At 48.6% G+C, this 26,544-nt stretch overlaps 1 protein-coding gene across 1 annotated transcript; it reads left to right on the top strand.

Moving 5' to 3' along the window:
- Positions 1-489: 489 nt before the first annotated feature.
- Positions 490-26,086, top strand: DSTYK (dual serine/threonine and tyrosine protein kinase). Its single transcript, XM_057400651.1, has 13 exons — positions 490-846; positions 8,170-8,555; positions 14,531-15,194; positions 17,204-17,478; positions 17,832-17,915; positions 18,971-19,147; positions 19,428-19,557; positions 19,801-19,957; positions 20,656-20,788; positions 20,952-21,065; positions 21,537-21,651; positions 22,681-22,815; positions 24,024-26,086. The coding sequence occupies exons 1-13, from the start codon at positions 621-623 to the stop codon at positions 24,209-24,211; spliced, it is 2,784 nt and encodes a 927-aa protein (XP_057256634.1). The 5' UTR covers positions 490-620; the 3' UTR covers positions 24,212-26,086.
- The last annotated feature ends 458 nt before the right edge of the window (positions 26,087-26,544 follow it).

The raw sequence follows: 26,544 nt of genomic DNA, 5'->3' as shown, positions 1-26,544 counted from the left end.
CTGAGTGGCGGCTGCGCTGGCCAATGGCGAGGGGCGAGGGGCGGGGTCGGCGGCAGTGGCTGGCGGCGATTGGCGGCGCGGAGCTGGCGCGGCGCGCGGGGCTGGCGCGCCCGCCGAGCCGGGCCGACAGCGCGGGGACGGGGCGAGCGGCGGGGGAGCTGCGGGGGCTTCGCGCCCCCTTTCGATACGGTTGTTAATCGATATTGTTTATTAATTGGTTCTCATTGTAATTAATGACGAGACCTCTTCCGCGCCCCTCGCAGCGCGGCAGGACTACAACTCCCAGCGTGCCCCGCGAGGCGCGCAGGCTCCTTGCGCCCCTGAACTACATCTCCCGGTATGCCCCGCTGGCCGGGGTCCGCCCGGCCTCCTCCCCCTTCGCCCCGCGGCGCTCCGATAAAGGTTCCGCGCAGCGCGGTTTGCCGAGGCGCTGCTCCTGCGGAGGAAGGCGGCGGCGGGGGTAGGGGAGGCGGGAGGGTGGGTGGGGGGAAGCGAGGAAGGCCCGGCCGCCGGGGCCTCGCCGTTCCCTTGGGGCGGGCGGAGCGTCCGGGAGCTGCAGGCTGGCAGGGGCCGAGTGTACCCCGCTGTGGGGAGGGGATAGCGGAACGGACCCGGAGGACATGGAGGGTGAAGGGGCCCCTCTATGGCGGGGTCCCGGCGGGGTGATCCGGGAGCTCTGCCGCTCCTTCGGCCACTACAACCGGCACCTGGCGCGGCTGCAGCACAACCTCCGCGAGACCAAGAAGTTCTTCCGCGACGTCAAGTACTGCCAGGGGCACCCCTTCGCCTCGGCGGCGCTTGGCGACGGCCTCCCCGCCGCGGCCGGGGACGGGGCCCCGCAGGACGGTGAGAGGCGGACGGGGAAGGCCGGGCCTGGGGCGGGCGGGGAGGCCGGTGCGGGGAGGGAGGCGGCTGTAGGGGTAAGCGTGGTGCTGTGGGGTGAGCCGGGGGGTGGTGAGAGGGCTGGGGGGGCCGGGAGTGGGCTGTGAGGAGCTGCTGGGTCTGGAATGGGGGGGCATGATGGGGTGGGAGCGCTTATGGAGCGCAGTCCTGGGGCTGTGAGAGGCTTTGAGGGGCCCTTCTGCTCATCATCGTGATCCTTATGGGGTCTGGGAGGTGCGGGGTGGTAGGAAGGTGCAGCTCGTGGGGCTGGTGTGGGTGACAGTGTGTTTGTTGTGGGTAATAGCAGGGATGGTGCTGGGCTTCATTCATCACCTTCATCCCCGTCTGTCGCGGTTGCAGGCTGTCCTGCCGTGTGCACGACTCTGTACAGAAGACTGTCTCGTGAGAAGTTTACTGTGACATGACATTTATAAAGCTCTTTATTCGTTTCCGAATGGCTCCTGCGTCACCTCTCTTGGCTGTTTGTCCACGATACTTGTCCGTTCCTGGCTTACCCTTCCTTCATCTGAAGTGCTGCTGAGCTCTTCTGTCACCCTGTGTGAAAGCAGGGCTGTCCCACTGTGCCGGGTCTGGCTGAGATGGGGTTAATTTAACCCCTAGCAGCCCCGCAGTGCTGTTTGCATTGAGCTAGAACAGTGCTGATAACCCACCAGGGGCTGGGCTGGTGCTGAGCAGTGGGAGGGGGTGTAGCCAGGACTGTCCCAGAGTGCCCATGGCCTGGCGACACAGGCTGAGAGAAGGGAGGAGCAGGGGGTATTTGTTGTTATGGCAGTTGTCTTCCGGAGCCACTGCTGCCTGTGCTTCATGGGAAGTGGCTGGGCATTGCCTGCTGATGGGGAGCACAGAATAAATCTGTTGTTTGCCTTTGCTTCTCCATGGGGCCTTTGCCTTTATCTTGACCCATGAGGGCTTTCTTTTCCATCTTCTATTCTCCCCTCCCTCCCCTGCTGAGGAGGGCAGTGGTAAAGCAGCTTGGGGGGCACATGGTGGCCAGCCAAAGTCAAGCACATTCATGGAAGCTGTCAGAACAGAAGGGAATGTACAAGTGTGCTGTTTCTGTTTGCATCTCTCTGGCTGCCGGGCAGTAGGAACTAGTTGCTTTCCGTCATTTCTGTGGGTCTCAAGGCTGTTTGAATGGCAGCACTTCCCTGGAGTTGCTCTTCTGCTTGGTGACTTCCTGTGAAACAGTGTGGGTCAAATAGCATCTTTGCAGGTCTGCTCATAGAGCTCTGTAGGTGGGGATGCAGCATTCCTGATGTGGGACACAGGTATCACCAAGCCTGGTGTTTCTAATACAGAGCACTTGGAACCTTTTCTGTTTAAATACCTGCCTTGACCCAGTTTGACTTCTGTTGCCAACTGGCCCTTAAATGCCAGGGCCCCAAGGAAAGGCTCTGACTGCTTCAGAGCTTGTTAATGCAAAGTAATGACAGTGTGGCCTCTTGGTTCGGGGTTTCAGGCGGCAGAGGCTGGCTAACATTGACCCCTCTTGTAAAAGAGACCTCAGCTCAGTATGTTTGAAGCTGGTGGTGACATCTTCCAGGCAGGGCACACACAAGCCAATAAAGCTGCTGGAAGGTGGGAAGTTGTCTTGAGGGGAGTGTGGGAAGAGGAAAGGAGAGGATGAAGAGCAGCACTTGGGGGAATAGGGAGGCTGCACAATAACTGTGAAGCAGTGAGGATGAGGAGCCATTGATGGATTTGGGGAAGACGTGGGAAGATGCGTAGCCCAGAGCCTTGGTATTTCTTGTCTCTGTAAAGTTTTAGTTGTGTTGGACATTTCTCTGACACTTTTCCCCTCTCTGACAGGGGGAGAGCATTTGAACTCTCAGGGGGTTTAAGGAGCACAGTTCTCCCTGACAGAACCACTTTTGCCTCGAATCTGCCCTACAGGTGGTGTCAAAGGGAGAGGAATTGTGACCAATTAATCCTGCAGACCTTCTGCAGTGGGAATTAGTCTGTGAGTGCTGATCTTTTGTGCAACACAAAGAGCAGGAAGGTAAATGGGCAGGACACTTACTACTGGGCTTGAAGTGCAAAAATAAACTGGGAGAGTAAATTCAGATGGCTTGGAAACAAACCAAATGTGAAGGGGTTTGCTCTTGAGACACCTCTAAGCTGCTGTACCAGCATAGAACTGCCCCTGGAGTCAACTCAAGCAGCCTAAAGCACAGCCTGAGTTACTGTGTCTAAAATCAGACCCGAGTATCTGCTAAACTGTGTGGTAGCCACTGACCTTTCAGGTAAGCTGGGGCAGCCAGGGTTGGATACTCGAAGGAGCAAATGTCTGCTTGCTTTTATATCCCACCCTCCTCTGCTTAGGGACATGATGGGCAGTGTTTGTCCATGAAGGGTTGTCATTGGCCAAATGCCTCCTCTGTGGCCTCGGCACCAGGAGTTACTCCTCATGGTAAATTCAAGGGTAAAAAAGAACTGCCTTCCAGCTACTGTTTATGAGGGGAGGGAGGGAGGGATTGTTGCTTGCACTGTCTGTGTTTCTGAAGCATTCAAGGAAATGTTGTCTGTTCTCCAGGTCTGCTTTGTCATGAGTAGGCTTTGAAGAATGATGTGTTGAGGTATGCTGACAATCTGCAGCTTGAGCCTGTGCAGCTCTGACAGCTCTTTATTCCTGTGTGTTGTGTACTAACTTCCTGTCAAACCATATTTTTAGGGACTGTCACAGATTTTACTCAAATACGTAAAGATACTAAGAAACCCAAACCAGCACAACCCTTTCTATTAACAGTAGTTTGCTTCATTCTGTGCTTGAAATTTGAACTCTTGGCTGAGGAGCCCGAGATTTGGGTATTTCTTTAGCCTTATGTCACAAGTAAACTGAGTTTACTTGTTTAACAAGTAAGCCTCTTGTACTCAAAGCACAGCATCTCCAGAGTTCTGGCCAGCAGCTCTGGTGTTATCTTAATGAGTGTGTGTGGAAAGCCGCGGGCTTGGTAGCTTAATGACTCTGTACAGAAATGCCTTTCATAGGGGGTGAATGTATAAACCAGAGGGGTTAGAAGAGTTCTCATCCTGCTGCTGTGTTGACAGAGGGTCTATATCCTGGTTAAAATGTGACTACTCTGCCTGTATCACTATGATGCTCAAAAGGTTGGGGCTGCTATTGTGCTGTGAGGTGTGTCAACATGAGAAGATGGGGTTTAGGACTAGATAATGTGTGGAGGGGTGGCTGGGAGGGTACTTGTGAAAGAAGTCCTCAAACACATGGGAGGAGGCACTCACTAGCAAGCTTCAAGTTAAGCAGAAGGTGAAGCAGGGTTCTGCAGGCCATAGGAGCTACTAAAGGTGTAGCAGCTGTGTATTTTGGGGTATTGAGCAGGAATTCACACCACTGTGCGGACAGGTGTGGTGGAGCCAAAGCTTGATTTATAGAACTGAGTGGGTTAATAATAAGTCCGGTAGTGGTCAAAATATGCTGTGAATCATAGAATGGTTTGGGTTGGAAAGGACCTTAATATCATCCGGTTCACCCCCCTGCCACGGGCAGGGGTGCCTCAACACTAGATCGTGTTGCCCAAGGCTCTGTCCAGCCTGGCCTTGAACACTGACAGGGATGGACATTTACCACTTCTCTGGGCCAGAGCCTCTCTACCCTCACAGGGAAGAACTTCTTCCTTATGTCCAGCCTGGACTTCCCCTGTTTCAGTCTGAATCCATCACCCCTTGTCCTGTCACTACAGTTCCTGATGAAGAGTCCCTCTACAGCATCCTTGTACCCCCCTTCAGACACTGGGAGCTGCTCTGAGGTCTCCACGCAGCTTCTCTTCTCCAGGCTGAACAGCCCCAGTGTTCTCAGCCTGGCTCCATACAGGAGGTGCTCCAGCCCTTGCTCATCCTTGTGGCCTCCTCTGGACTTGCTCCAGCAGCTCCATGTCCTTCTTACGTGGGGGACACCAGAACTGCACACAGTGCTGCAAGTGGGGACTCAGGAGGGTAGGGCAGAGGGGCAGGATCACCTGCTTTGACCTGCTGGTCACATTCCTTGTGATGCAGCCCAGGATATGGTTGGCTTTCTGGCAACCATCAGGAATGGAAAGGTTCCTGTGAAAGGCAGCAGTATTTGCTATAGGTATGGAGGTCCAGCCATAGTTAAGCACTGCTCTGTGTGTGTACTATTGAAGCTAGAATAGGAAGACAAGTGAGACCAGAGGTGTAGTTGGCCTTCCTTGAAGAGGGAGTGAGTAAATGCTTATGGCTTCTCAACCTAAAATTCCATAAACAGCCTAGGATTCATGTGTCAAGTGTTTGAGTGAATTATGAAATGGGTCTTGGTGAGAGACGTCCTTGTTTATGGACAGGCCTCCTTTCATCAAAAGAGGCTTAACAGGATGCATACACTTGAGGACTCCCCCTGCAGCCATCTGTTTTGATGTCTTTATCACATGTCTCCCAGTGGTATAGTACATTGACACAAAACATACCACCAGCTGAGACCTCTGGCAAAACTTCTGTCACAAACAGGAGCTGTTCCCATAGATATGGGAGTATCCCTGCGTCTCTTCAGGAAGCAAGATGTAATCTGTTTTTTGTTAGGTAATCGGGGGCTCATATTCCTCCGTGCTTGAATTCTTTATGTTCTGAATGGTGGCATCACCGTTCATGAGGGTTTTCACCTTATGTCTTATTCGGATGTGCAGAAATAGTGATACACTTTCTGCAATGCAGAATGTGAGCAACAGCTCCATCACCGTGCCCTTACTTCGGGTTTGAGAGCTTGAGGTTGCTGTAAGATGGATTTGTGCAGTGTTAAACCACTGCCATGATTTGGGTGCCTTGATGGTGGACTGGATTAGTTGTGAAGTGCTGAAAGCTCCATCGCTGGCAGCGTTCAAGACCAGGTTGGACAAAGCCTTGGGTGACATGGTCTAGGGTGAGGTGTCCTGGATGGTCTTAAATGTCCTTTCTAACCCAAGCCATTCTATGATCTGTGAGACAACTGAATCTGGCTTCTGGTGCTGGTTCCAGGTTTGCACTCAGAATATTTCACTGTGACAATGTTAGTGTAATGGCTTTGTTACTGATAACCACTTGTAGTTAACTTGTTGACCGATCACAGGGAGGTTGTGTGCATGAAAAGATGGAAAGTGTTTAAAAGATTTCTATATCCATCCTGTGCTTCAATAACTGAGCTGAGCTGCTGTATTTCAGTCATTTTCTGCTGGCAGTAAGTACCTGTAAATGCAGAGGCCACCCAGAACGAGGAGAGGGTGCAACCAGCCTCTTCTTTCCTTCTCCAAAGCCTGGGCAGAGGTGGTTTGATGCGTGTACAGCTGAAGAGCAAGCTTGAACTCCAGTTGAAGCTTCAATAGATGGAACCAGATCAAAGAAGTTCTTTATCTTGTAGATGAAGGCTTCAGTGTCCCATTTGTGGCTTTTTGCTGAATTTTCTCTTTCTGAGCTGCTACCCAGATTCTGCCCTTCACTTCATGTGGCCACTCTGCTATAGCTCTGGGTCTTGAAAGGCTTCTTATGGTTCTGAGCCATCCCACTTCAAGTGATGTCTCCCATAACCTTTTTCCAAGCTGTCAGTATATGGGTCCAGCATCTGGGGCTGTGTGGGGCAGAGGTCCAGGAGAGGGGCTTGCTGAGACACAGAGAGGGGTTTCCTTAGTGTTGTATGGGATGGAAGGATCCATCTTGGGGCTTGAGATGCTGAAACAATTTTGGATGCCGGAACATGATTCATTTTAATAGCCCTGGTGAAACGGGACCTTTCCCTACAGAATCCCTGCTGCTGCTTCTCTGCTCTCTTGTATTTGTGTCTCTTTAAACTGGCGTCCTGTTGCTTTGCCTGATATCAGGGCAATCGTACTGGGTTCTAGCTGTGAGCTTTGGCAGCTCTTTTGGGGACTGCTGTCACCATTTGCCATTTTGTTCTTGGGTTCCATCTGCCTTCAGCCCTGGGAACACGGGCCAGCTCTCTGCCTGTGGTGGAACACTGGCTGCTCTGTGCTCCAGGGATTGTGCTCAAGTGCAGCAGATGGGGAATTTGTTTGTATCCCGGTTTTTTGTACTACCAGAATTGCTCTGTTGCTATGCATAAGGTAACACAAAGCTGCTTAGACTTCAGCTTCGATGGCTGAGCGTGGGAAAAGCTGTATTTAGGACTTGTAAAAGAGTACAGGAGCTAAATTCAGGGCTGAGACTGAATTAGTGTGGTAAGGCAAATGCAAGGAGTTGTGGCACTGTGGGCTAAGAATTTGAAGGGCCTGGTTAGTGGGATGGTACAAGTGGTGCTGCAGATGGAGGATGGGTAAGGTGAGTCCTGCTCCTCTGAAGATACAGATGTTGTTTCCTTCTACAGCTTAAATCTTAAAATCCATAAGAATATCTGGCAAACTGTGCCTATTTCAACTGTGTAGGTTAGGAGAGGAATGTGCTGTTGGTGTGCTTAAGGGAGCAAAGCTTCCTCGTGCTTAGGCTGCACTAGGAACCTTCTGGCTGCTGGCAAAGAGTGTTTGACTTGGGTTCATCTCTACCCTGGTGAAAGCATGAGCTGGGTCTGTGCTTGCTGACAGAGGCTGTTGGTGCTGCTGCCACGTCTCAGCAAACTGGGTCTTGTCATCTGCCTCCTGGAGAAAAGCAATTTAGCAAGAATCTTTCCCTGAGGCTAGAAAGGAGCTTCTGCTGCTTTAACATCAATGATCGTAGCCTTTGGTCAACCAGCTTGTGCAGTAATACTCATGGGATTTGGTCAATGCAAAGTATTTGGCATTTTGAAGTGTGTGGGGGGAACTGTCACCTATTCATAGTTGAGTTTATTTCTGGTATGCAATAGGAACATTCTGTGCAGCCGAGGCATCAAACTGGGCAAGAATTAGCCTTGGTGACCCATTGGGCCTCATTGAACTCCGGAGCAAGGCAAAACAATGTTCCAACCCAAGGCAAAATTAGTCCTTTGGTTGTTTCAGCCTTGACAACAGTTGCCTCTTGACTCTTAGAGCCTGTCATTAACCTGCTGAAGAGAGCTCTGTGTAAATGCTTTTGGGTGGAATAGGTGGGGAGAACCTACTCTGCCTGGAATAGGTGGCAAGTTGTCTTGATGGCTTTGTGAGACAGCCTGCTGTGGATCTTTGTGTGGGGCTGGTAGGCATGCTGAGCTGCTGACACTCAGGAGACATAAGCAAAGCCTTGGTGCTGTGTGGGTTTCTTAGCAGGCTGTGGGACAGTGATGTGTGAACATTTGGCTTGGAGATGAGACTTCTTATTCAGCCAACCTGCCCTAATGCAGCCTGTCCTCAATTCTAGGGCAGAGTTTCATCGCCTTCCCTTGCCATGAAGAAGAGCAGCTGCAGCGGACCGTGAGCTGGCACCCTTGCCTGCTGATCCTTGGCCAGAACTGCAATGCCAAATGCCAGTTACTCAACATCCTGCTGGGGGAGAAGCTGCTCCCCACCACCAAAATCACCAACGAGGAGAACTGCAAGAGGCGCCGGATCCGTTTCACCCATGGGACGCAAACCCGGATTAGCCTGGCGCTGCCTGGGCAGTATGAACTGGTCCAGATGATGGCAGCCCACCGTGGGCACTGGGACACCATACCAGAGGAGGACCTAGAGATCCACGGGGACAGTGAAGACCCTGCTCACCAGATCGCAGAGCTGGAGGTCATGCTGCCCTACTCACTGCTAAAGGTAACTTGGTGTCCATGTACCATTGTCATAACGAACTTCAGATATAAGTTATAGGCCATAATAAAGCAAATGATGAAAACTCTCCAACACAGGAATTCATTTTAATAGGGGAGCTGGAAGTCTGGTGTTAGGATTTTAACTGGACATCACCATCTGTTTGTGTGCTCTGTTTCCATGTCAACTCTGAGCATTAGCATTCCTCTGTAATGTCTGCATCCATCTCGGAAGCCAAGCTTGCTCACATGGAACTCCAAGTGTCTTCTGAAGTTTTACTCCAGTTTCCAGGTCATTCAGAGTTAGCTTTGCTGTCTGATAGTAGCTACAAGCTGTCATGCAAGAAAAAAGCTTAATCCAACATCTGATAAAATGACCTGACTTCCTTTGAGAGAATGGCTCTTTACATCCCTGTGGTGCCAATGGAAGCTGAGGATGTTAAGAGCTAGAAGGTGGGAGTCTGGTCTCAGAGCTGTTCCTAACATTGCATCTTGCTTTGTGCCTTTCCTTTGACTTGCCCGTGTAACACGTTCCTGTTCTGAATGTTGCAGTTTGGTGTTTAGCAGAGAGCTTTAAAGGCGGGGGCTGTATTTCATAGCTTTTTATAGCTTCCATAAGTTTCCATTGCATTTCATATCTTACTGCGATAAGGATCTTAGTACTTTGCTATTGCAGTAGAATACTTGTGGAGTGTTGTGCTTGGCAAAAAAGGGGGAATATCTGGAATAGAGAATTCCTAAACAGAAATTACTTGAATAGGACCTCTTGTCACTTGAATGAGAGCTTGAATCTCAGTTGAACAATAAAATAGCAAAGTAAGTTTTTTCTGGATATGTGATTGGGAATAGGCAGCAAATGAAGACCCAGTATGCATCAGTTTGAAATATGGTTGACAAAGCCAGTCTGTAGCTACATTTAAGCCTATCCTAATAAGATCAGCCACATCAATGCTCTGTTGTGGTGCTTTTATGACTTCCAGTATCCACAGAGAGAGGACAGAAGAGCCATGTTTGTATAAACCCGGTGAGGCATCCAGTGCTTCCGCAGAGAGCACCAGCCCAGCTCCTGGTGCTGCAAAATAAACGCCTGTTCTGGATCTTCTGCCTTGCTATGAGAGAAGAGGATTTAGCTTTACATTTATTTGGGCAGTTTACAACCCTCTTTCAGATTTCTCATGTGAGTGACAAAGATGCCTCTGTCTGCCTTTGGTTATATTTAGGCCACTTAGATGAAAACAGCTACTCAGATGGATTTGAAAAGGGTTGGTGAAATAAAAAGCTCTTCCAATAGAAGAAGAGGGTCAATCACAGCTAGCTTCACATGGAGGCGAAGGACTCCTTCCATGAATTCAAGGGGCTAAAGGATGAACACAGTTTTAAAGCTGATGGGAGAACATAGTGCATTTTAGCAGGTAACAGGGTTAGGGATAACCTCCTGCTCGATCACAGGAGTCTCAGCTCCTGTTGAGAGTCATGTGGGTTTTTCCACCCTTCCAGCTAATGTGAGTTCTCCAGCTCTGCCCACACACCCCCAGATGACAGTTCTTAAAGTGAATGTCTGCTGCTCGTGGGCACTATTCCTGTACCAAGTGAAATATGGATCTGGAGCAATAATGGATGAGGGTATTTGGATGCTATCCAAAGTGTCATGTCTGCAGAACTGCTCCGAAGGAACTTAACTTGTGAAGCACAACCAGGAGCCCAATAACAGTTGCATGCTTGCTGCTAACCTGATATTCAGTACAGAGCTTAAGGGACCAAAGAATTTTGAGGAGCTCAGCACCTTTTGGGCAGAGGGGGAAGAAATCAACCTGAGTTTTACCGCACCAGGTACCTAGAACCCCTTGTTCATAGAATCATAACTATTGTTAGAGTTGGAAAGGGCCTAAAGATCATCCGGTTCCAGCCGCCTGCCACAGGCAGGGACACCTCACACCAGACCATGTCACCCAAGGCTCTGTCCAACCTGGCCTTGAACACTGCCAGGGATGGGGCAGCCACAACTTCTCTGGGCACCCTGTGCCAGCGCCTCAGCACCCTCACAGGGAAGAACTTCTGCCTTGGATCTAACCTGAACTTCCCCTGTTTCAGTTTGAATCCATCACCCCTTGTCCTGTAACTACAGTGTCTGATGAAGAGTCCCTCCCCAGTGTCCTTGTAGCCCCCTTCAGACACTGGATCTGTTTGGTTTTCTCCCAGCACACCCTGGTAGGTGTACTGTGTTTCATGAAACCCTCATGTTCTAGCTACTCAAGCACCTTACCAGTATGTGAAGGAACATTTGTGGGCCTGTAGTGTGGACTTACAGGAGATGAGCATTTCATTTGTGCCTCTCTCTTTGAAATCATACTTGTTCCCCATAGTGAGGGCACTGACCTACCAATGGGCTGCCCTTAGAGGAGCTCTCTGTGGCTTCGGGACCTGGGGAATGCTGTGCAGCTCTTCATGCCCGAGAGCATCTTTACCAAGAGACTGCACTGCTCAGGCTGGCTGGAGCACCTACTTGACACACTGCTGGCCTGTGCAGGCACCTAATGCTAACTCGGACTCCTTGGTGCACATACTTGTGTGCTAAAGCTGGTTAGCCATTGCTCCGAGGAAAGAATGGCTGATTTATTAGTAAACAGTATCCAAATATTAACTAAACTGCTTTCTGTCACTTGGAGATAAATTCAATGCAAGTGCAGAATACACTGCTTCTGAATATTGACCTGCCAGTGGAGCACCCTGAGTCCGATACCCAGGGTGGGATCGTGCTTCCTCAGAGGATGTCTTATTCCAAACTTGTTTCACAGAAAAGGGGGTGAAGAGGGAGCCAGAAAGTCCCATTAGCATGGCTTGGCTGCTGTGGCAGCGCCACTTTGTGCTAATAGGTTGGTGAACTTGGTTATTTTTAAACTTAAAATCTCAGGGAGGGGAAAAACATTGGCAAAGCTGCTCTGCTCCTTGGGGATCACTGCACAGGAATGCATCTAGGTCATGGGGAGTAATCCAGCTAAATGGACAGATTGTTAGATTTATACTGGGAGTCAACAGTTGGCTCTTCTCCTAAATCTTATCAGTTGTGCCTGGAAGCTGAAAGGGACTTCTCTGAAGGGACTGGTTTTCCTCTGGATGGTGCAGCTGAATGGGAGGAGGGTCTCAGGGCTGAAAGCTGCTGCTTCGTGCCTTTGTCTTGCTTTGGGCCTCATGGGACTCTGGGTCTCAGTCTGAAGAGTTTTAGACAGGATTTGTAGGGAAAAAAGCATTTTCCACTGCTCTGGCAAAGCTGGAAGGTGACAAGAAAGAAAAGATGGTTCTGTGAGCTCTGGCACAAGTGGTCTGGGTTTATTGTTACATCTCTTCAGGTCCTGCAGCTGTGATTCACCTTGTATGAATCAGGAGCTGTTACAAGCAGCAAAGGATGTGGTTAAGCACCTATTGGGTGGTTATTTTAATGTCCATAGAATCTTTTAGGTTTGGAAAACTTGGCAGGATGTGCCCTGATCTGATCAGCAGTGTTTGCTGGAGACCAGAGGTGTTCAGCTTTCTTTGAGTCTCTCTAGATGAGAGCTCTTGAACTCCAGCTTTGGATCCTCATGGAAGCAGAATAAAATGGGAAGATTTCAGACCAACTGGGGAGGAGTGTGTATAAAAACAAACACAAAAATCCCAAGTAGGATCTGAGGGTAAATATACACCACAGATTAATAGGGAGGCAGTGGAATTAGCTCCCATATGTCATAAATGCAGTAACTGTCAGACTTGAGTGATTCACAGACTATTCTTAGAAGGCAGAGTATTCAAATTGGTTTAGCAAAAGCCTGGGCCTTCCATCCTGATCTGGCTGGGAGGAGTTTGGGTAAAAATGGGACTAAATTGGATTTAGCTTCTCAGCACCTCAGCTCACAGAGCAAACAGTGATTGAACTGCCCCCAGCCTGGCAAAACAGGAGCAGGTCCTCTTGGGATGCAGCAGGTAAACGCTTTCTAACTGATGTTGACTGAGGAATACAGCACTTGAGTGGTCCCTGAGTGCATTCAGGGAGACTCCACTTGTCTTACTGGAGGTCAGGACCTACTTGATCCTTAATTTTTATTCTAGGATGATGGGATGCAGCGGTCGTCCTGGCATCGCAGCTCTGAATCTGTGGATGAGTACATGGTGTCTGCATGGTATTCTCTTTAGACCCTTTTGTATTGGTGTTGACAGACACCTCTGTATCACAAGTGGAAAAGCTCTGACTGATCTTTGCATTCCTGATGTCCGGGTTGCTAAGTGGGAGGCTTTCATGTTTCAAAAAGGGCCTTTTTGTTAAGGAAAACAGGAATGAAGTTACTTAAGAGCAATTTCATGCTTCCAGCTCTGTCAGAAGTGTTCCAAATGTGCTCCTAGCGATGTGACCTTGTGAGAGCCACCTTAAAAATTCCAGGAATCCGGTGTGAGTCAGAGGTATTCCCATAGAAGAAGAGTTCATCCCTAATAGTATGAAGCTTGCATGGCTTGTGCTTAAATTCTGTAGGCCATTTAAAAGAGGGGAAGCAAGGAATGTTACTGATGCTCTCTGGAAGAGGCTGAGTGGCTCCTATGGAAGGAGGAGACCCAGTTGCTGCTGTGTTGGTTTCCTCCCTGTCTCCTAGAGACAGCACTGGGTTCCTCCTGTGTTTACAGTGCCTGGGGTGAGTCAGCCTTTCTGGTGAACATTGCAGCACTCTGCATCCCGCTCCAGCCTCCGGTGCATCACACAGGTTTGAGTTCAGCACCGTGGAGGCCCGTGGCCATAAGGATTCCTTGCTGGCTCTGAGAGCAAGTGGGAGATGGGGCCAAGGCTCCTCATTTTGTTCACGTTTTCATCGTCTCCTCATTTTTCTGGAGGAGAAAACGAAGAATGCTCAGCTATCACCGCTGTTACAGATCAGAGATTCTGGCTTCAGTTCAAAGCCTTTGACACTTCCCTTCCTTAGGGGGCTACAAGAAACCTGGAGAGGGGCTTTGGACAAGGGCCTGTAGGGACAGGCCAAGGGGAATGGCTTTAACCTGCCCGAGGGGAGACTGAGATGAGCTCTTAGGCAGAAGCTCTTCCCTGTGAGGGTGCTGAGGCGCTGGCACAGGGTGCCCAGAGAAGCTGTGGCTGCCCCATCCCTGGCAGTGCTCAAAGCCAGGTTGGACACAGGGGCTTGGAGCAAGCTGCTCCAGTGGAAGGGGTCCCTACCCGTGGCAGGGGTTGGAGCTGGAGGAGCTTTAAGGTCCCTCCAACTCAGACCAGGCTCGATTCTGTTTTACTGGGGTCATACATGCAATTCTAACACTTCTTGCACATCCAGAAGTGAGTCTCATCTCCTCCCTTGGAAGGGGAGGAAGCGGGTTCAAAACTGGCCCCTTTTTAGTAGGGTTACTAAGATGTCATATCAGCAAGAGCATGACCAAAGCAGTGAAACTACGTGCAGTATGAAAGCTAGTAAATAAAACCCATCTCTTGGTTTCATTTGGATCTGCAGAAAGTCAGAACTAAAGCTTAGTTACAACCATCTGTTCCTCCCGTCTGTCCTTTGGCTGCCTACTCTTTGGAATCGGTTGTTGTGCTGCCTTTGTCTTGGCAGCAGTGGCTGGTGTGGTGCTTTCTACTGTTGGAAGCTGCACTGAAAGCTGATGGTGTGGGTATCTCCTCAAAGAGCTGCAGCTTTGGTAAACATCAGCAGGAGAAGTTGCAAAACGGGGCAGCTGTAGGCTAAGGAATGACAGGGACCACTTTGGGAACCTTGTTCTAAGTTTTGATCTGAAATAACCTAGAACTCGAAGGCTTAGTTCGACATCAGAGTAATAACTAATAACTTAGTACGAGATAAGAGCATGATGTTGTGTGTGAGACTCCGTAAGTGCTCAAAAGGGTTTGGGTGTTTCTCCTTTTGCCCTTTGTGAAGGAATTATGGTGCATTTTTGGATATATCCATTTTCAAAAGGCTCTGTACAAAACCCTGTGTTTTTCACTTCCTCCCTTGCTAGGAAGTGGACGTTGTGGTAGCACCATGTCGCGGATTCCAGTCTGCTGAAGCCACCCTGGGGGAGTACGTGAACCAGGTCTTGCCTGTGGTTGTCTTTGCCATCAGCGAGGCAGAACTTTCCTCATCAGATGAGAACGAACTGCGCCAAATCAAAGAGAAATTCTCTTTGCCCATTTTCTTCTTCAAAGTGCCCGAGGTGGGGGCTGACCTGATCTCTCCCAAAAAAACTGAGCAGGAAAAGTCCTCCCTTTACTGCCAGCTGATGGACTTGGAGTACCTGAGTAGCAACCACTGCAGCTGCGGGGTGCCTGGTGCCGACGCTGATGCTCAAAGCATGCTGGTGGAGCAGCTCGAGAAGCTCCGGCTCCTGAGCACCTTTTCCAGGCAGGTCCTTCAGAAGCACCTGGTGGAAGCAGCCACCAGTTTAAATGAGGTGCACTGCCGCTGCCTCAACATCTTCATCAACCAGGCCTTTGACATGCAGCGGGACCTGCAGATCACCCCCAAGAGGCTGGAGTACACCCGCAAGAAGGAGAATGAGCTCTACGAGTCGCTGATGAACATCGCCAACCGCAAGCAAGAGGAGATGAAGGACATGATCATAGAGACTCTCAGCAATATGAAGGAGGAGCTCTTGGAGGATGCTGCTAATATGGAATTCAAAGGTAACTACTGCTGGAAGAGTAATGGGAAGGTTGGGGTCTTTGAAGAGGAGTGGCTTCACTTCCAGTCTGCTAAGAGAAGGTTAATGGCAGCCTAGGCAAGTGGCTTTGCAAGAAAACTCAGAAGTAAAACACAAAGAACTTATCTATAGCATCTTGTGAGTAAAAAGCAGTCCTTAAATGAGGCCTGAGCCTCATGTGCAAAGAAATACACACACATATTTACTGCAGGTGTTTTATCTTGTGCTGCCCCTAACGCAGACTTGGTTTCCTACGAATCAGACCTTTATCCCCAGAGCTTGCTGCACAGTTCTCAGGGTATGTGACTTTGCTGCTTTTGTTTCTTATTCTGCTGAAGAAGAAAAGAACTCTCCCTACTGTGCCTCGGGGAGACTTGGGAATAAATCTGTCCTAAGAAAAAAAAGCTCTTTGAGATGTAGCAGCGAAGGTTTGATTTGTACTTTGTGTGATTCCTTTGAGAGGCTTGCGTAAGACTTTTGGGTCGAAAGCATCCTAAAATAAAATCCTTCTGGGTAGGTAGAGTTCTCCCTTTAACTCCCCCCCCCCCCAAATCTACAAAACATACTGTGCTCCTGAGGCCTCTGCTTGGCATTTAGTGTGTGGGTTTGGCAAATGGAAGGATTCTAACTGCAACTTCTTGTAGCACAACTTCCAGGAGCACAGGAGCTGGAAGCACACACAAGGATGTGTAAACTGTGGAGGGTGAGAGGCTGCCCAGAGTTTGTCTGCAGGGATATGGGGTCTATCATAAACCTCACAGTGAACAGTTGTAGGTTGGATATTTCACAGCTCTTTCTTCTCCTCTGCTTCTAAGTAGAGGTTTCATAGAATCATGGAATGGTTTGGGTTGGAAAGGAGCTTAAGATCATCCAGTTCCAGTCCCCTGCCATAGGCAGGAACACCTCACATAGGCGATGTCACCTAAGGCTCTGTGAGCCTGGCCTTGAACACTGCCAGGGATGGAGCGTATACTAAATATTGGTTTATGTTTAATACTGCAGGTTAGGATCTGATGGGTTTGCTTCTGCAGATGGGAACTGGATGAGATCTTTCTTGTTCCTTGAAATGGTTGCTTTGTAGTGCCCCCGCAAAAATGTAATCCTCATAAAGAGCTTGTTTTAATTGCAGTATAGCCTATTTGCATGCCATAAAGTACCACAGTGAGCTAGTGTACACTAACAGTAGTGCGTTAATTCTACTGTGTAGGGCTGCTATTGTTCCATTAGCAAGACAGGTAATTCCTGTGTTCTGTCTGTCCCACTCTTCCCAGAGCTGGAGCACTGTAGTACCTGAGTTCAGGTTTCTTTACATCTCGGAGTATGTTTAGGGGTAGCACAAGATAAAAAACCTGCAGTAAATATGTGTGTGTACTTATTTGCACAGCAGGCATCACTTGGAGTGTAGCATCTTGTTGAATACCAGTATCTGCAGTAGTACCCTAAAAGAAGGAAGGTGTTATCTGAAGGAGCTAATGCCATCTGCCGATCACTGGGTTTGTGTTAAGTACACTAGACTGGTGTTGGCCAAACTCCAGAGACAAGGTCTTCATCTCCTGGTAGTAATGTAGTAGTACTCAGTGTGGGAGCAGTGATTGCTCAGTGTGTGTTTAAAAATACCAGGGTGGTAATGAACCTTTCCAGGGAGCAGGAAAAAGGTGTCCTGGAACCAGGGTGGTTGTTCTGTCACTTCCTTCAGAACATTCAACATCCAGCAGTGCCTATGGATGGCCTGGAAGCATCTCCTGGCCTATACTTCTTTAGATGGAAATACAGCTGTGTGCTTCTGCCCTGTGCTTTTTGAGGTGATAGTTGACTTGTCATCACTGTAAACCTGTAGTAGCTACAGAGTGCTGGTGGTGAGTATCCTGTGAATTCAAGCACCAGCTGGGGCTGTGCTGGAGCTCCTCTACAAACCACTCCAAGCAGCTCAGCCCTTGGTTCACCGATGCTGTGTTGCATACGGAAGATGCCTCTTTCTTTTCTTTGATGCAGATATCATCATTCCTGAGAACGGGGAGCCTGTCAGTTCCAAGGACATCAAGTGTTGTATTAAGCAAATCCAGGAGCTCATTATTTCTCGGTTAAACCAAGCAGTTGCCAACAAGTTGATCAGTTCTGTGGACTACCTGCGAGAGAGCTTTGTAGGGACTCTGGAGAGGTGCCTGAAGAGCCTGGAGGAGTCCTGGGAGGTTTCAGTACATCCTGCAAGAAGCTGGGAGAAGTCCAAGGATGTTTCTGTACACATCACAAGCAATTATCTCAAACAGGTCTGGTGGCTTAAATGGCTCTCTAGAGTATCCTTAGTAATTGTCTGTGTCCTGATCCAGCAGGGGTGGGAGGAGAAATGCTCACTGAAATGAGAGGAACAGAGCTCTGGGTGGGTCTGGTGGCATCAAGGGAGGCTCTGAAACCAGAGAACACTCACGTAAAGGCCCAGTAGTTACCTTTCCAGTATCTGGATATAGAATCCAGATAAAAATACCTATCAGCTTAATACAGGAAATAAATCGAACCAAGTGAATCATGGAGTATCCCGTCTCATTTTGGGAGGGTCTAGCACATTTTATAGTGATTAAAGCTTGCCCAGTTCCCATACTTTCATCTTTCCCCTGCTTTCTAGATCCTAAATGCAGCTTATCATGTTGAAGTCACTTTCCACTCTGGCTCAACAGTAACCAGGATGTTGTGGGAACAGATCAAACAGGTATGGGCATCTTTAGCATTGATTTCTGGTACCTGTCACTGCAGTGAAATGCCTTTGGAGCAGCTGCCCTCTAACTTTTGGCTCTGGGCCCATGCATGGGAAAGCTGTTGCTTCCCCATTAAAGCTGTGTGTATAGTTTTCTCCTGGGGATACTAGTACTTGATTTGAAGGAAGTATCTCTTTGGTGTTTCCTTTCTGTTCTGATGGTCAGCATGTTGAACTTGCTGTTTGTTTTGGGTAACTGGTGGGGGTTTGGGGTTTTCTTGTGGGTGCTTTGCTTGTTTTGCGGTGTCACTTCACCCTCCTCCCTCCAGAGCAGCCCACGTTTCCTCAGGTCTTTACTTTAACAGGCAGGAATATAAAGCATTCACCTTTCTGAAGTTCTTTCTCTGAGCTGTTGATGACCTTTACTGCTTCCTCCCCCTTGAGATTCCTTGTGTGGATGGGAGGATTATGACTTTTTTTCCCCAAGTAGGTGCAGTGCAGATGGAGTGGTACCAAGCCTTCTGATTCGTCCTTCAGTCTGGGTGAAGGATCCAGCCTGGCTGTGCAGAGCTGGATTTCTGTGGCTTCTAATAAAGGGTGGAGCAGGGCATCTTCATCAGCCAGCAATTTCAGGGATGTGGTGTATGCCTGCAGCAAGGATTCCCACACCTTGACAGCGTCTGTCCCCCAAAAAGCTGCTTCCCTGATGCTTTCATCAGTTTGGGAACAGTTCTCTGGGTTACTGCTCATGCTCTGCCTGTTCTTAGCTGAGAAGCTGCACCACAGCTGTGCTTTTCCAAGTGGTAGTTGTCCAGCCAAGTGTGTTCTTGGCCAGACATGAAAGGATGGTTGGCATGTAGAATTGAACTGAGCAGATATTGAGGAAGAATCAGATCTCTTAGTATGTGTGTACAGCAACAACATGTTAGCTCTAAATTGTTACTAGTTGATTGCAATTCTATGTGCAGATGACTGCATTATCACAGGTATCTAAGCAGGGTGAGTTAAGTAGACTGACCCTTTGTGGGGTTTTTGTGCTAGTGCCTTAATTCTCTCTCCTGTTTGAGTAGATAATCCAGCGGATTACCTGGGTCAGCCCTCCTGCCATCACCAGTGACTGGAAGAGGAAAGTTGCTCAGGATGCTATTGAGAGCCTCAGTGCATCCAAGTTAGCCAAGAGCATTTGCAGCCAGTTCCGGACCAGGCTAAACAGCTCCCATGAGGCTTTTGCAGCTTCTCTGCGTCAGGTGAGTGTGTGGAGCTGTTGAGGAGGCCTTGGTTTCTACCCTGCCACTTCTGGAAAGAGGGTTTTTAATTGCAGAGAGAGCTAAAATTGCAGCTCATGCAGTTAATGCTGCCATTCTCTAGGCAGAGGTGGCAGAGATGATGCGAGTGCCCTAATACAAGGTCCTGCTTTTAGGCATGCTTTAAGTAGGAACTTTACCCAGTTGTACAAGGACCATTGACCTCTTTACAGGAGGCTTCAAAGCAGGCAGGATTGCAGTGTATGTGGGCTATCTCTTGCAGTTAGAAGATGGCCATTCTGGCAGGCTGGAGAGGACAGAAGACCTGTGGCTGAAGGTGCGGAAGGACCACGCTCCTCGGCTGGCACGGCTCTCACTGGAGAGCAGGTCCCTTCAGGATGTGCTGTTACATGGTGAGTGTTGTGCTTGATGTTCTCTGGATTATCTCCTGCTCCCTCCTGAAGCAGGCAGTGGGTGTAATGGAGTGGGAGAGCTGTTTTGCTTTTCACTCAAGTGCTTCTGTGAGCCTCCATCTGACACATGGTTGAATGGTGCAGCTGCTGGCCTGTGCCAGGCTCTGGGCTGTCAGCCTGATGGTCTACAGGAAGCAATGAACATGGTTTGAAGTCTGACTAAATGGATGTTGTGCCTTCCAGGCAAACCAAAGCTGGGCCGTGAGCTGGGCCGAGGACAGTACGGTGTGGTCTATCTGTGTGACAGCTGGGGAGGGCATTTCCCATGTGCACTCAAGTCTGTTGTTCCTCCAGATGAGAAACACTGGAATGACCTTGCACTCGAGTTTCACTATATGAGGTGTGTATCATGAGCACTTATCTCCTTGCACATGGATCTCCTTAACTTCACTGCTGCAAACAAATGCTATTTGCATAGGCACAGCCTTGCTTGTTATAATTCTATGCTGCAACCAGTGACGACCTCATGAAGCTGCCCCTTCTAGCAGAGGCAGGACAGCTTGCCAGTGCCGCTGCAGAAATGCACCAGGCACAGCATGGGAGGCAGGCATGCTCCTTCCTGCCTTAATGTGATTCTCTGGTGTGTGTGCTGTTCAAGTGCAAAGTAAATTAGAGTTGAGTATGATAGCAAATGGTTCTTCTCACTTGATTTTTGGTGTTGGGAAAGGAGGGATGATTCAATCTGCCTTTGTCCTGTCTGAATTCACAAAGGAAGGTGATGGGTCTGTACTGCAGAAACCAGCTTGTTTTCAGTCAAGAGCTGCAGGCAGGTACTGCAGTGCAGACAGCTGAAATCCTGCAGTGTTTCTTTGCTGCTGTAACCTTTAATGGGCTTTCTTGTGTTTTATTGGATTGGGCAAATGTATATTGTTATGGTCCTCAGAGCTGTGGGGTGCTGTGAGCTGTTACTGCATGGTTTAAGTGTATTGTACTGTTGTGCTAAAGCTGCAGCTACTGGGCATTTGTCTTTCACAAGGTGAGGCTTGGCCTGGGGAGGAAGGTATAAAATTGACCAAGTCTGTGCTGAACTGCTTCTAGGTCTCTGCAGACACATGAGAGGCTTGTGCATCTCCATGGCTCTGTGATTGACTATGGCTATGGAGGAGGCTCCAGCATTGCCGTCCTCCTCATAATGGAACGGTTGCACAGAGACCTCTATACAGGACTAAAGGTAACCACAATCTCTATGTATATGTGTATATATGTGTTATATCCCTACATTAAAACAGTCCACATCTAAATACCTGTTAATCTGTAAACCAGAGGTAGAATTGCTTAGTTTTCAGTGTTTTTTTGGCACATTTGTAGGAATGAAATCTGTGTTTGTTCTTCAGGCTGGGCTAGAATTAGAAACACGATTACAGATTGCCTTGGATGTAGTGGAAGGAATCCGTTATCTTCACAGTCAGGGACTTGTGCACCGGGATATCAAACTCAAAAATGTCTTGGTAAGGAAAACTTTTGTATCTGGCTAATCCTGAAGTCTTACAAGGTCCTTTTAGTGGGAGGGAGAAGCATAATGGGAATGAAATAATAGCTTTCTTCATACAGGATCTTTTAACTTGTTGTCTCAGCCACAACTTGCCTTGCAGTGAGGGTTCCCTAGCTCATTTCTCAGGCAGAAAGTCTAGGGGAAAGGGAGCAGTTGAGTGACTTCTCTTGAAGGTGCAGAGCTTGAGCTACAAGTAGGACTTCCAGTTCCTGGTTCTATTAAATCCCAACCACACCCTCTATGGAGAAGACAAGTGAAGGCATGTCTTGTTACTGAGCTGAGCTAGGTAAATGTTCAAGAGCAGACAAGGAATCAGAGAAGCTCACTTAGGGACAGGTGCCCAGCCCCTCAGTGTTAAACAGTTGAAAAGCAATCCTGAACCTGAGAAGTGTGGTGATCAGCTGCCTGTGTATGAATTCTTCTACAGCTTGACAAAAAGAATCGAGCCAAAATCACTGACTTGGGGTTCTGCAAACCAGAAGCCATGATGTCTGGCAGTATTGTAGGCACACCCATTCATATGGCTCCTGAGCTCTTTACAGGTATGCTCATTGACTGAATCCGCTGCTGTCCTGCTCTGCCTTGAGTTTTGAAGGCCATTCCTTTGAATTAGGATCCCAACTTGCTTAATAATAAACCAAACCACAAACCAAACCCAAACCCCAGAAGCAAACCTGCTTACAATGCATGCTCTCTATTTTTTCCTGTATTTTAAGTCAGTCTTAAATTTTTGCTTACTTGAAAGAGAACTGTGGGATTCATAAGCTTTGCTGAAGTTGTTAATCCTCTTGGCAATTGGAAAGTTAAATTCTTAGTTCTTAGGAAGCTGGAAATATTTGGCTTTCATAGGCAAATACTGCAGAAAGGGTCCTCTGGAAGGGATTTCCAGGCTGTTACTAACATGTGGAGTGTGTTCAAATTCACTGCGAGTTGTGCTTCTAGCAAGCACTCTCTAAACATTTCTCCTGAGCAAGCATCTTAGGGTAGCACTGAGGTCCAGACAGAATCCTTTTGGTCTGAGATGCTGTCCCTGCTTGGACAAGATTGCAATTACACAAATAGGAGCGCTTCAATTTGATTTAGACAGTACCATTCGGGTGGTTCTTAACAGTGAAATACTCATGCCTAGCAGCTTAGACTTGGCCTTGCAGAGGTGAGCATTGGCTCTTAGTGTGCTCAGTCTGTTCTAATTCAGTGGGTGAAATTGCCCAGCTTCTGGGTTGAGGCTGATGTTGGCTCTGACAGACCCCCAGCAGCAGCAGAACTGAGCCTTACAGATGTTGGTGTTGAAGTCCAAGTACCTGCAGTGGTCTGTGAGCCTCAGCCTGGGAACTGCTGGTCCAGGTTAAGTGCATGAATCCTCTGAGAACCAGAAGGTGTTAACTCTTATCCCTCTGCCTTTGGCAATGACTCCTGCTGGGTTCCTTGGCTTCACACAAGCCTTGCCTTCAGGCACTGAAGTTGTGGCTTTAAGTTGAGGCAGTGGAACACTGACATTTGCTCTCAGACTGCTGGGTTTGCAGTGATGAAGGTGCTGTTTGTCCTGCTGATCACATGTGGTTTTGTCACAGGGAAGTACGATAACTCAGTGGATGTTTATGCGTTTGGCATTCTGTTCTGGTACATCTGTTCGGGACATGTGAAGTTACCAGAGGCTTTCGAGAGATGTGCAAGCAAAGATCACCTTTGGAACAACGTTAGAAGAGGTATAAATGGCTTATTTGAACTCTCTTGGTTGATACTTTGATGCTTGAGTATAATTGGAGGAGAGGAGAAAATCCATTCTTAGCCCTTGTAACCAAAAGGTAGAAATACAAGTTCTGTTGCTTTACTGGCAGTCTAAAGAGTTAAACTTGGAGATACTCTCAAAGTCTAACTAAAACCAACAGGGATAAAACAGGCTTTCAGTTAACCACCTCTTTGCCATAGTGTTGTAGAACTCTGCCAGCACACTGCTTGACCCATGTGAATAGTACACCACTTCGGAAGTAAACCAGGCCCCAGAACCAGCCAGGCATGATCCCCTAAGGAATGTTTAATCCCCTGCAGTTTCTAGAGGCTGTGGTGATTTGTACATTGTAGTGTGCAGCATGCTGAGGAAGCTGAATGTCGAGTCAAACACAGAGTTGTTCCCCAGAATATGAACTTACTCTCATGCTTGTGTAGGTGCAGTGTATGTTTTATGGTAGCTTAATCCTTTGTGCTTGCCTCATGGTGTTGGAATGTTTCACTTCTTTGTCTCCTTAGTTCCTGTCCATGTAAACTCTCCCCTTCTCATGTGAAAAAGATTTAACTCAGATGACGGAGTCTTGTATTTATTTGGTCAAGAGGCTGCACTCAGTGCTTGTTCTCCTGTTGAACTGGCTCCCATGGCCACCACTGTGATGGGGGGGACCTGAGTTTGCTCCCAAAGAGTTGCAAAGAAGCAGCTCCAGTGAAAATGGCTTTAACCTGTCCAAGGGGAGACTGAGATGAGCTCTTAGGCAGAAGCTCTTCCCTGTGAGGGTGCTGAGGCGCTGGCACAGGGTGCCCAGAGAAGCTGTGGCTGCCCCATCCCTGGCAGTGCTCAAGGCCAGGTTGGACACGGGCTTGGAGCAAGCTGCTCTAGTGGAAGGGGTCCCTGCTTGTGGGCTGGATGAGCTTTAAGGTCCCTTCAGCCGAAACCACTCTGGGATTTTAGGAGAATCGATGTGTTGGCCATCTCCTGGAATGTTGTGCATGATCTCCTGAGCAAACCCAGCAATGCTCCCAAGAATGTCAGCACCATTGCTAAGTGTAAGCCTTTATCAAGAGCATTAGACCCCGGCCAGTCCACTTAGGTCACTTCAGCCTGCACTAGAGCAGTGGGCATCAGGCAGTGTTTTCTCTGGTTTGAGCTGTACTGATGGTAACCAGGTCCCTCTCTTTTTTCCAGGAGTTCGCCCGGAGCGTCTCCCGGTGTTTGATGAGGAATGCTGGCAGCTGATGGAAGCCTGCTGGGATGGAGACTCCTCCCAGCGCCCTCTCTTGGGCATTGTTCAACCTATGCTGCAGGGGATCATGGACAGGCTCTGCAAGTCAAGCTCTGAGCACCCAAATAAAGGGTTGGATGACTCGACTTGAAAAGGAAGCACAGAAGAATCTTTGATTGTGGGAGAATTCGGAAGCCCTGGCTCTGCAGAGGGCTTCTTGAGGTGTAGCTCTTTGTGGCTAACACGAGTGGGACAGGTAATAGCAACCAGAAGAGGTGAGACCTCGGGGATGTTCCATCTTGAATAGCAGCCTGAGATATCTCCTCCAGCACACCCCACTGATGCCAGTTATCCCGCTGCAGCTTTTACTATGGAGTTGTGCAACTAAGGTAGAAAATCCATGCCCTTGAACTAAAAGGGATTTTTGCCAATCCCACACAAACACCAATCAAAGAAACATCTCTTGTGCTTCAGATAGCATCTGTGTTGCCAGGAGTTGATCACAGCAGTCTTTACTTGGGAAAGTAAAGACTTTTCCCATTAACTGCTGGTCCTGGGTGGCCTTTGGTCCACACATAACTACATCCCAGTCACTTCCCGATTGGCACCAATTACAGCGTGGTTGGAGAGGAAGGAGAAAGCAGAGGCTCTAAGCTGGGAAGTGTTCAGAAGCTAAGAGAGCATCTCTGGAGGAGCTTCTTGAAACACTCAACATGTTTACATTGACAGGAGCAAAGCTTCCATGTTTTACCAAGGGGGTTTACCTACTGCTCCAGTGCAGTGCAGATGCCCCAGGTTATAAGCTATTTATCCTTTCTGTACCCTTCACCTCTTCCTTCTGCAAACAAGCTCTGTCTTTCTGGTTATTCTGTTTCATAAGAGGTATTTGAATGTCTGAAGAAACCTGAGCAGCCTTTTCCAGCCTTCCAGTGCAAGGGAAGGCTGCTCAGAGGTAACACAGTGGAATACTGAAACCAGGTTGTTACAACTAATGACTGTCCATGGGGGAAATGCCAGTTCCTTTTAATGACATTTGGGGTTTGGAAAAGCAGTTTTAACTTGTGCTGTGACAGCCATAGTTTTAAAGAGGGCTTCTTCAGCTTTTTATTTCAAGTCACATGCTTGGTGAGAGCATACTCGAGGGGAAACAGGTCATTCATTCGTTCTTCAGTGGCTGCGTCTGTTCATCTGACCATTGCACTCCGGGATCCTGAATTTGGCTGTATTGAGTAAAAAAGGGGGGGAGGGATCCTTTGCAACAAGGGTATAGGCAGGGGGGGCTGCTTCTGCAAATAATCTCCTTGCCTCTCATGTATTTCTGGGGCAAGATTGATCTTAATGTAACCTACTTACAGGGTGGAGGCTGAAATAGAACATGCACTTTGTTCATGACATGAGGAAATAGTGAGTTGGCAAGTTCTCCCTGGGCTTCCTGTTCCTTCCAGTTGCAGAGGATGGGCACGCAATGGCTTTGTTTCCCAGGAAAGCTGACACGCTGCATCTGAAGTAGGGGAGGGATGTGGAATTACTGCACCTTGTGGCTGGAATTTATTGGCTAGGATACAGCAAAATGACAACTGATAAGTCTGCCTGGTGAACAGCTTGAACAAAGGAAAGGGATACATAACCCTGCAGTATTAGTTTAAATCTTCCTTTGTGCAATAAACAGAATTAATGCTTTTTTATGTGTATATATATATAAAGACTTTTTTTACTTACCTGCACGTGTGGGCATTATTCTGGTCTGTGGTGGCATTAATGGTGTGGTTCTGTCCAGACACTCAGGAGTTGCTCCCAGCGCAGCCACCCGGAGCCACACGTGCAGGATGAACCCTTCAGCATCCCACTGCCTTGGTGCCACCAGTGCCACTAACAGCATTAACCCTGTCCAACTGTGTGTGCTGCTCCGTAACACTTATTTAAAGCTAGGAGAGTCAAGGTCAGTCTCTTGCATTTATTAGAGGTAGCTTCTGTAAATAATAAATGTATGAATAAAATCTCAATCTCTGTATGTGCAATCCCAGAACTGTCGTGCGTACCTTTTCCTGTATGGCCATCTCCATCTTCAGCTGATGCCTTTTTATCCCTGGTTGTAGCTGCCTTGTTGCCATTCAGTTTCTCTTTCGGCACGGGTGGGGAGGGATCTGCAGGTTTTCCCTGGCTCAGTACAACGTCTCTGCATTACTTTGGCCTGAGCTTGTGCTGAGCCATTCCACACACCCGCTTCATCTTTAAAACTATAGAGTTTTCCCTCCCATTAGAACAAGGCAAATGAGGTGAATAAGGGCTTTATTCACCTTCCCGAGGCTGTACACTGGAGGTGGTTCTGAGCTGAGCAGGTATTAAGGCCACCTTTATCTCCTCGCTCTATTGAAGAGGTTTGTCACAGTGTGTTGTAAAAGGGCACCTAACCTGCACATCGCACCTGTAACCAGGGGTTGGACTGACCTGTACCCAGCCCCAGCCCAGTGCCGGCTGTCCCGG

The sequence above is a fragment of the Pezoporus wallicus genome, unplaced genomic scaffold (genome assembly GCF_028554395.1).
Source record: "Pezoporus wallicus isolate ANWC-B61680 ecotype Strahan unplaced genomic scaffold, APGP_CSIRO_Pwel_v1 scaffold_7736, whole genome shotgun sequence".
Taxonomy (NCBI): Eukaryota; Metazoa; Chordata; class Aves; order Psittaciformes; family Psittacidae; genus Pezoporus; species Pezoporus wallicus.
Note: the sequence above shows the minus strand (reverse complement) of the source record. Positions and strands in the feature narration are given on the sequence as shown.

Excerpts from the sequence above, each read along its gene's own strand:
- DSTYK (XM_057400651.1), top strand. The coding sequence starts at position 621 with ATGGAGGGTGAAGGGGCCCCTCTATGGCGGGGTCCCGGCGGGGTGATC. Across the intron at positions 17,479-17,831 it reads CAAGCAATTATCTCAAACAG|ATCCTAAATGCAGCTTATCA; the intron begins GTCTGGTGGCTT and ends CCTGCTTTCTAG. Across the intron at positions 20,789-20,951 it reads ACCTCTATACAGGACTAAAG|GCTGGGCTAGAATTAGAAAC; the intron begins GTAACCACAATC and ends TTTGTTCTTCAG.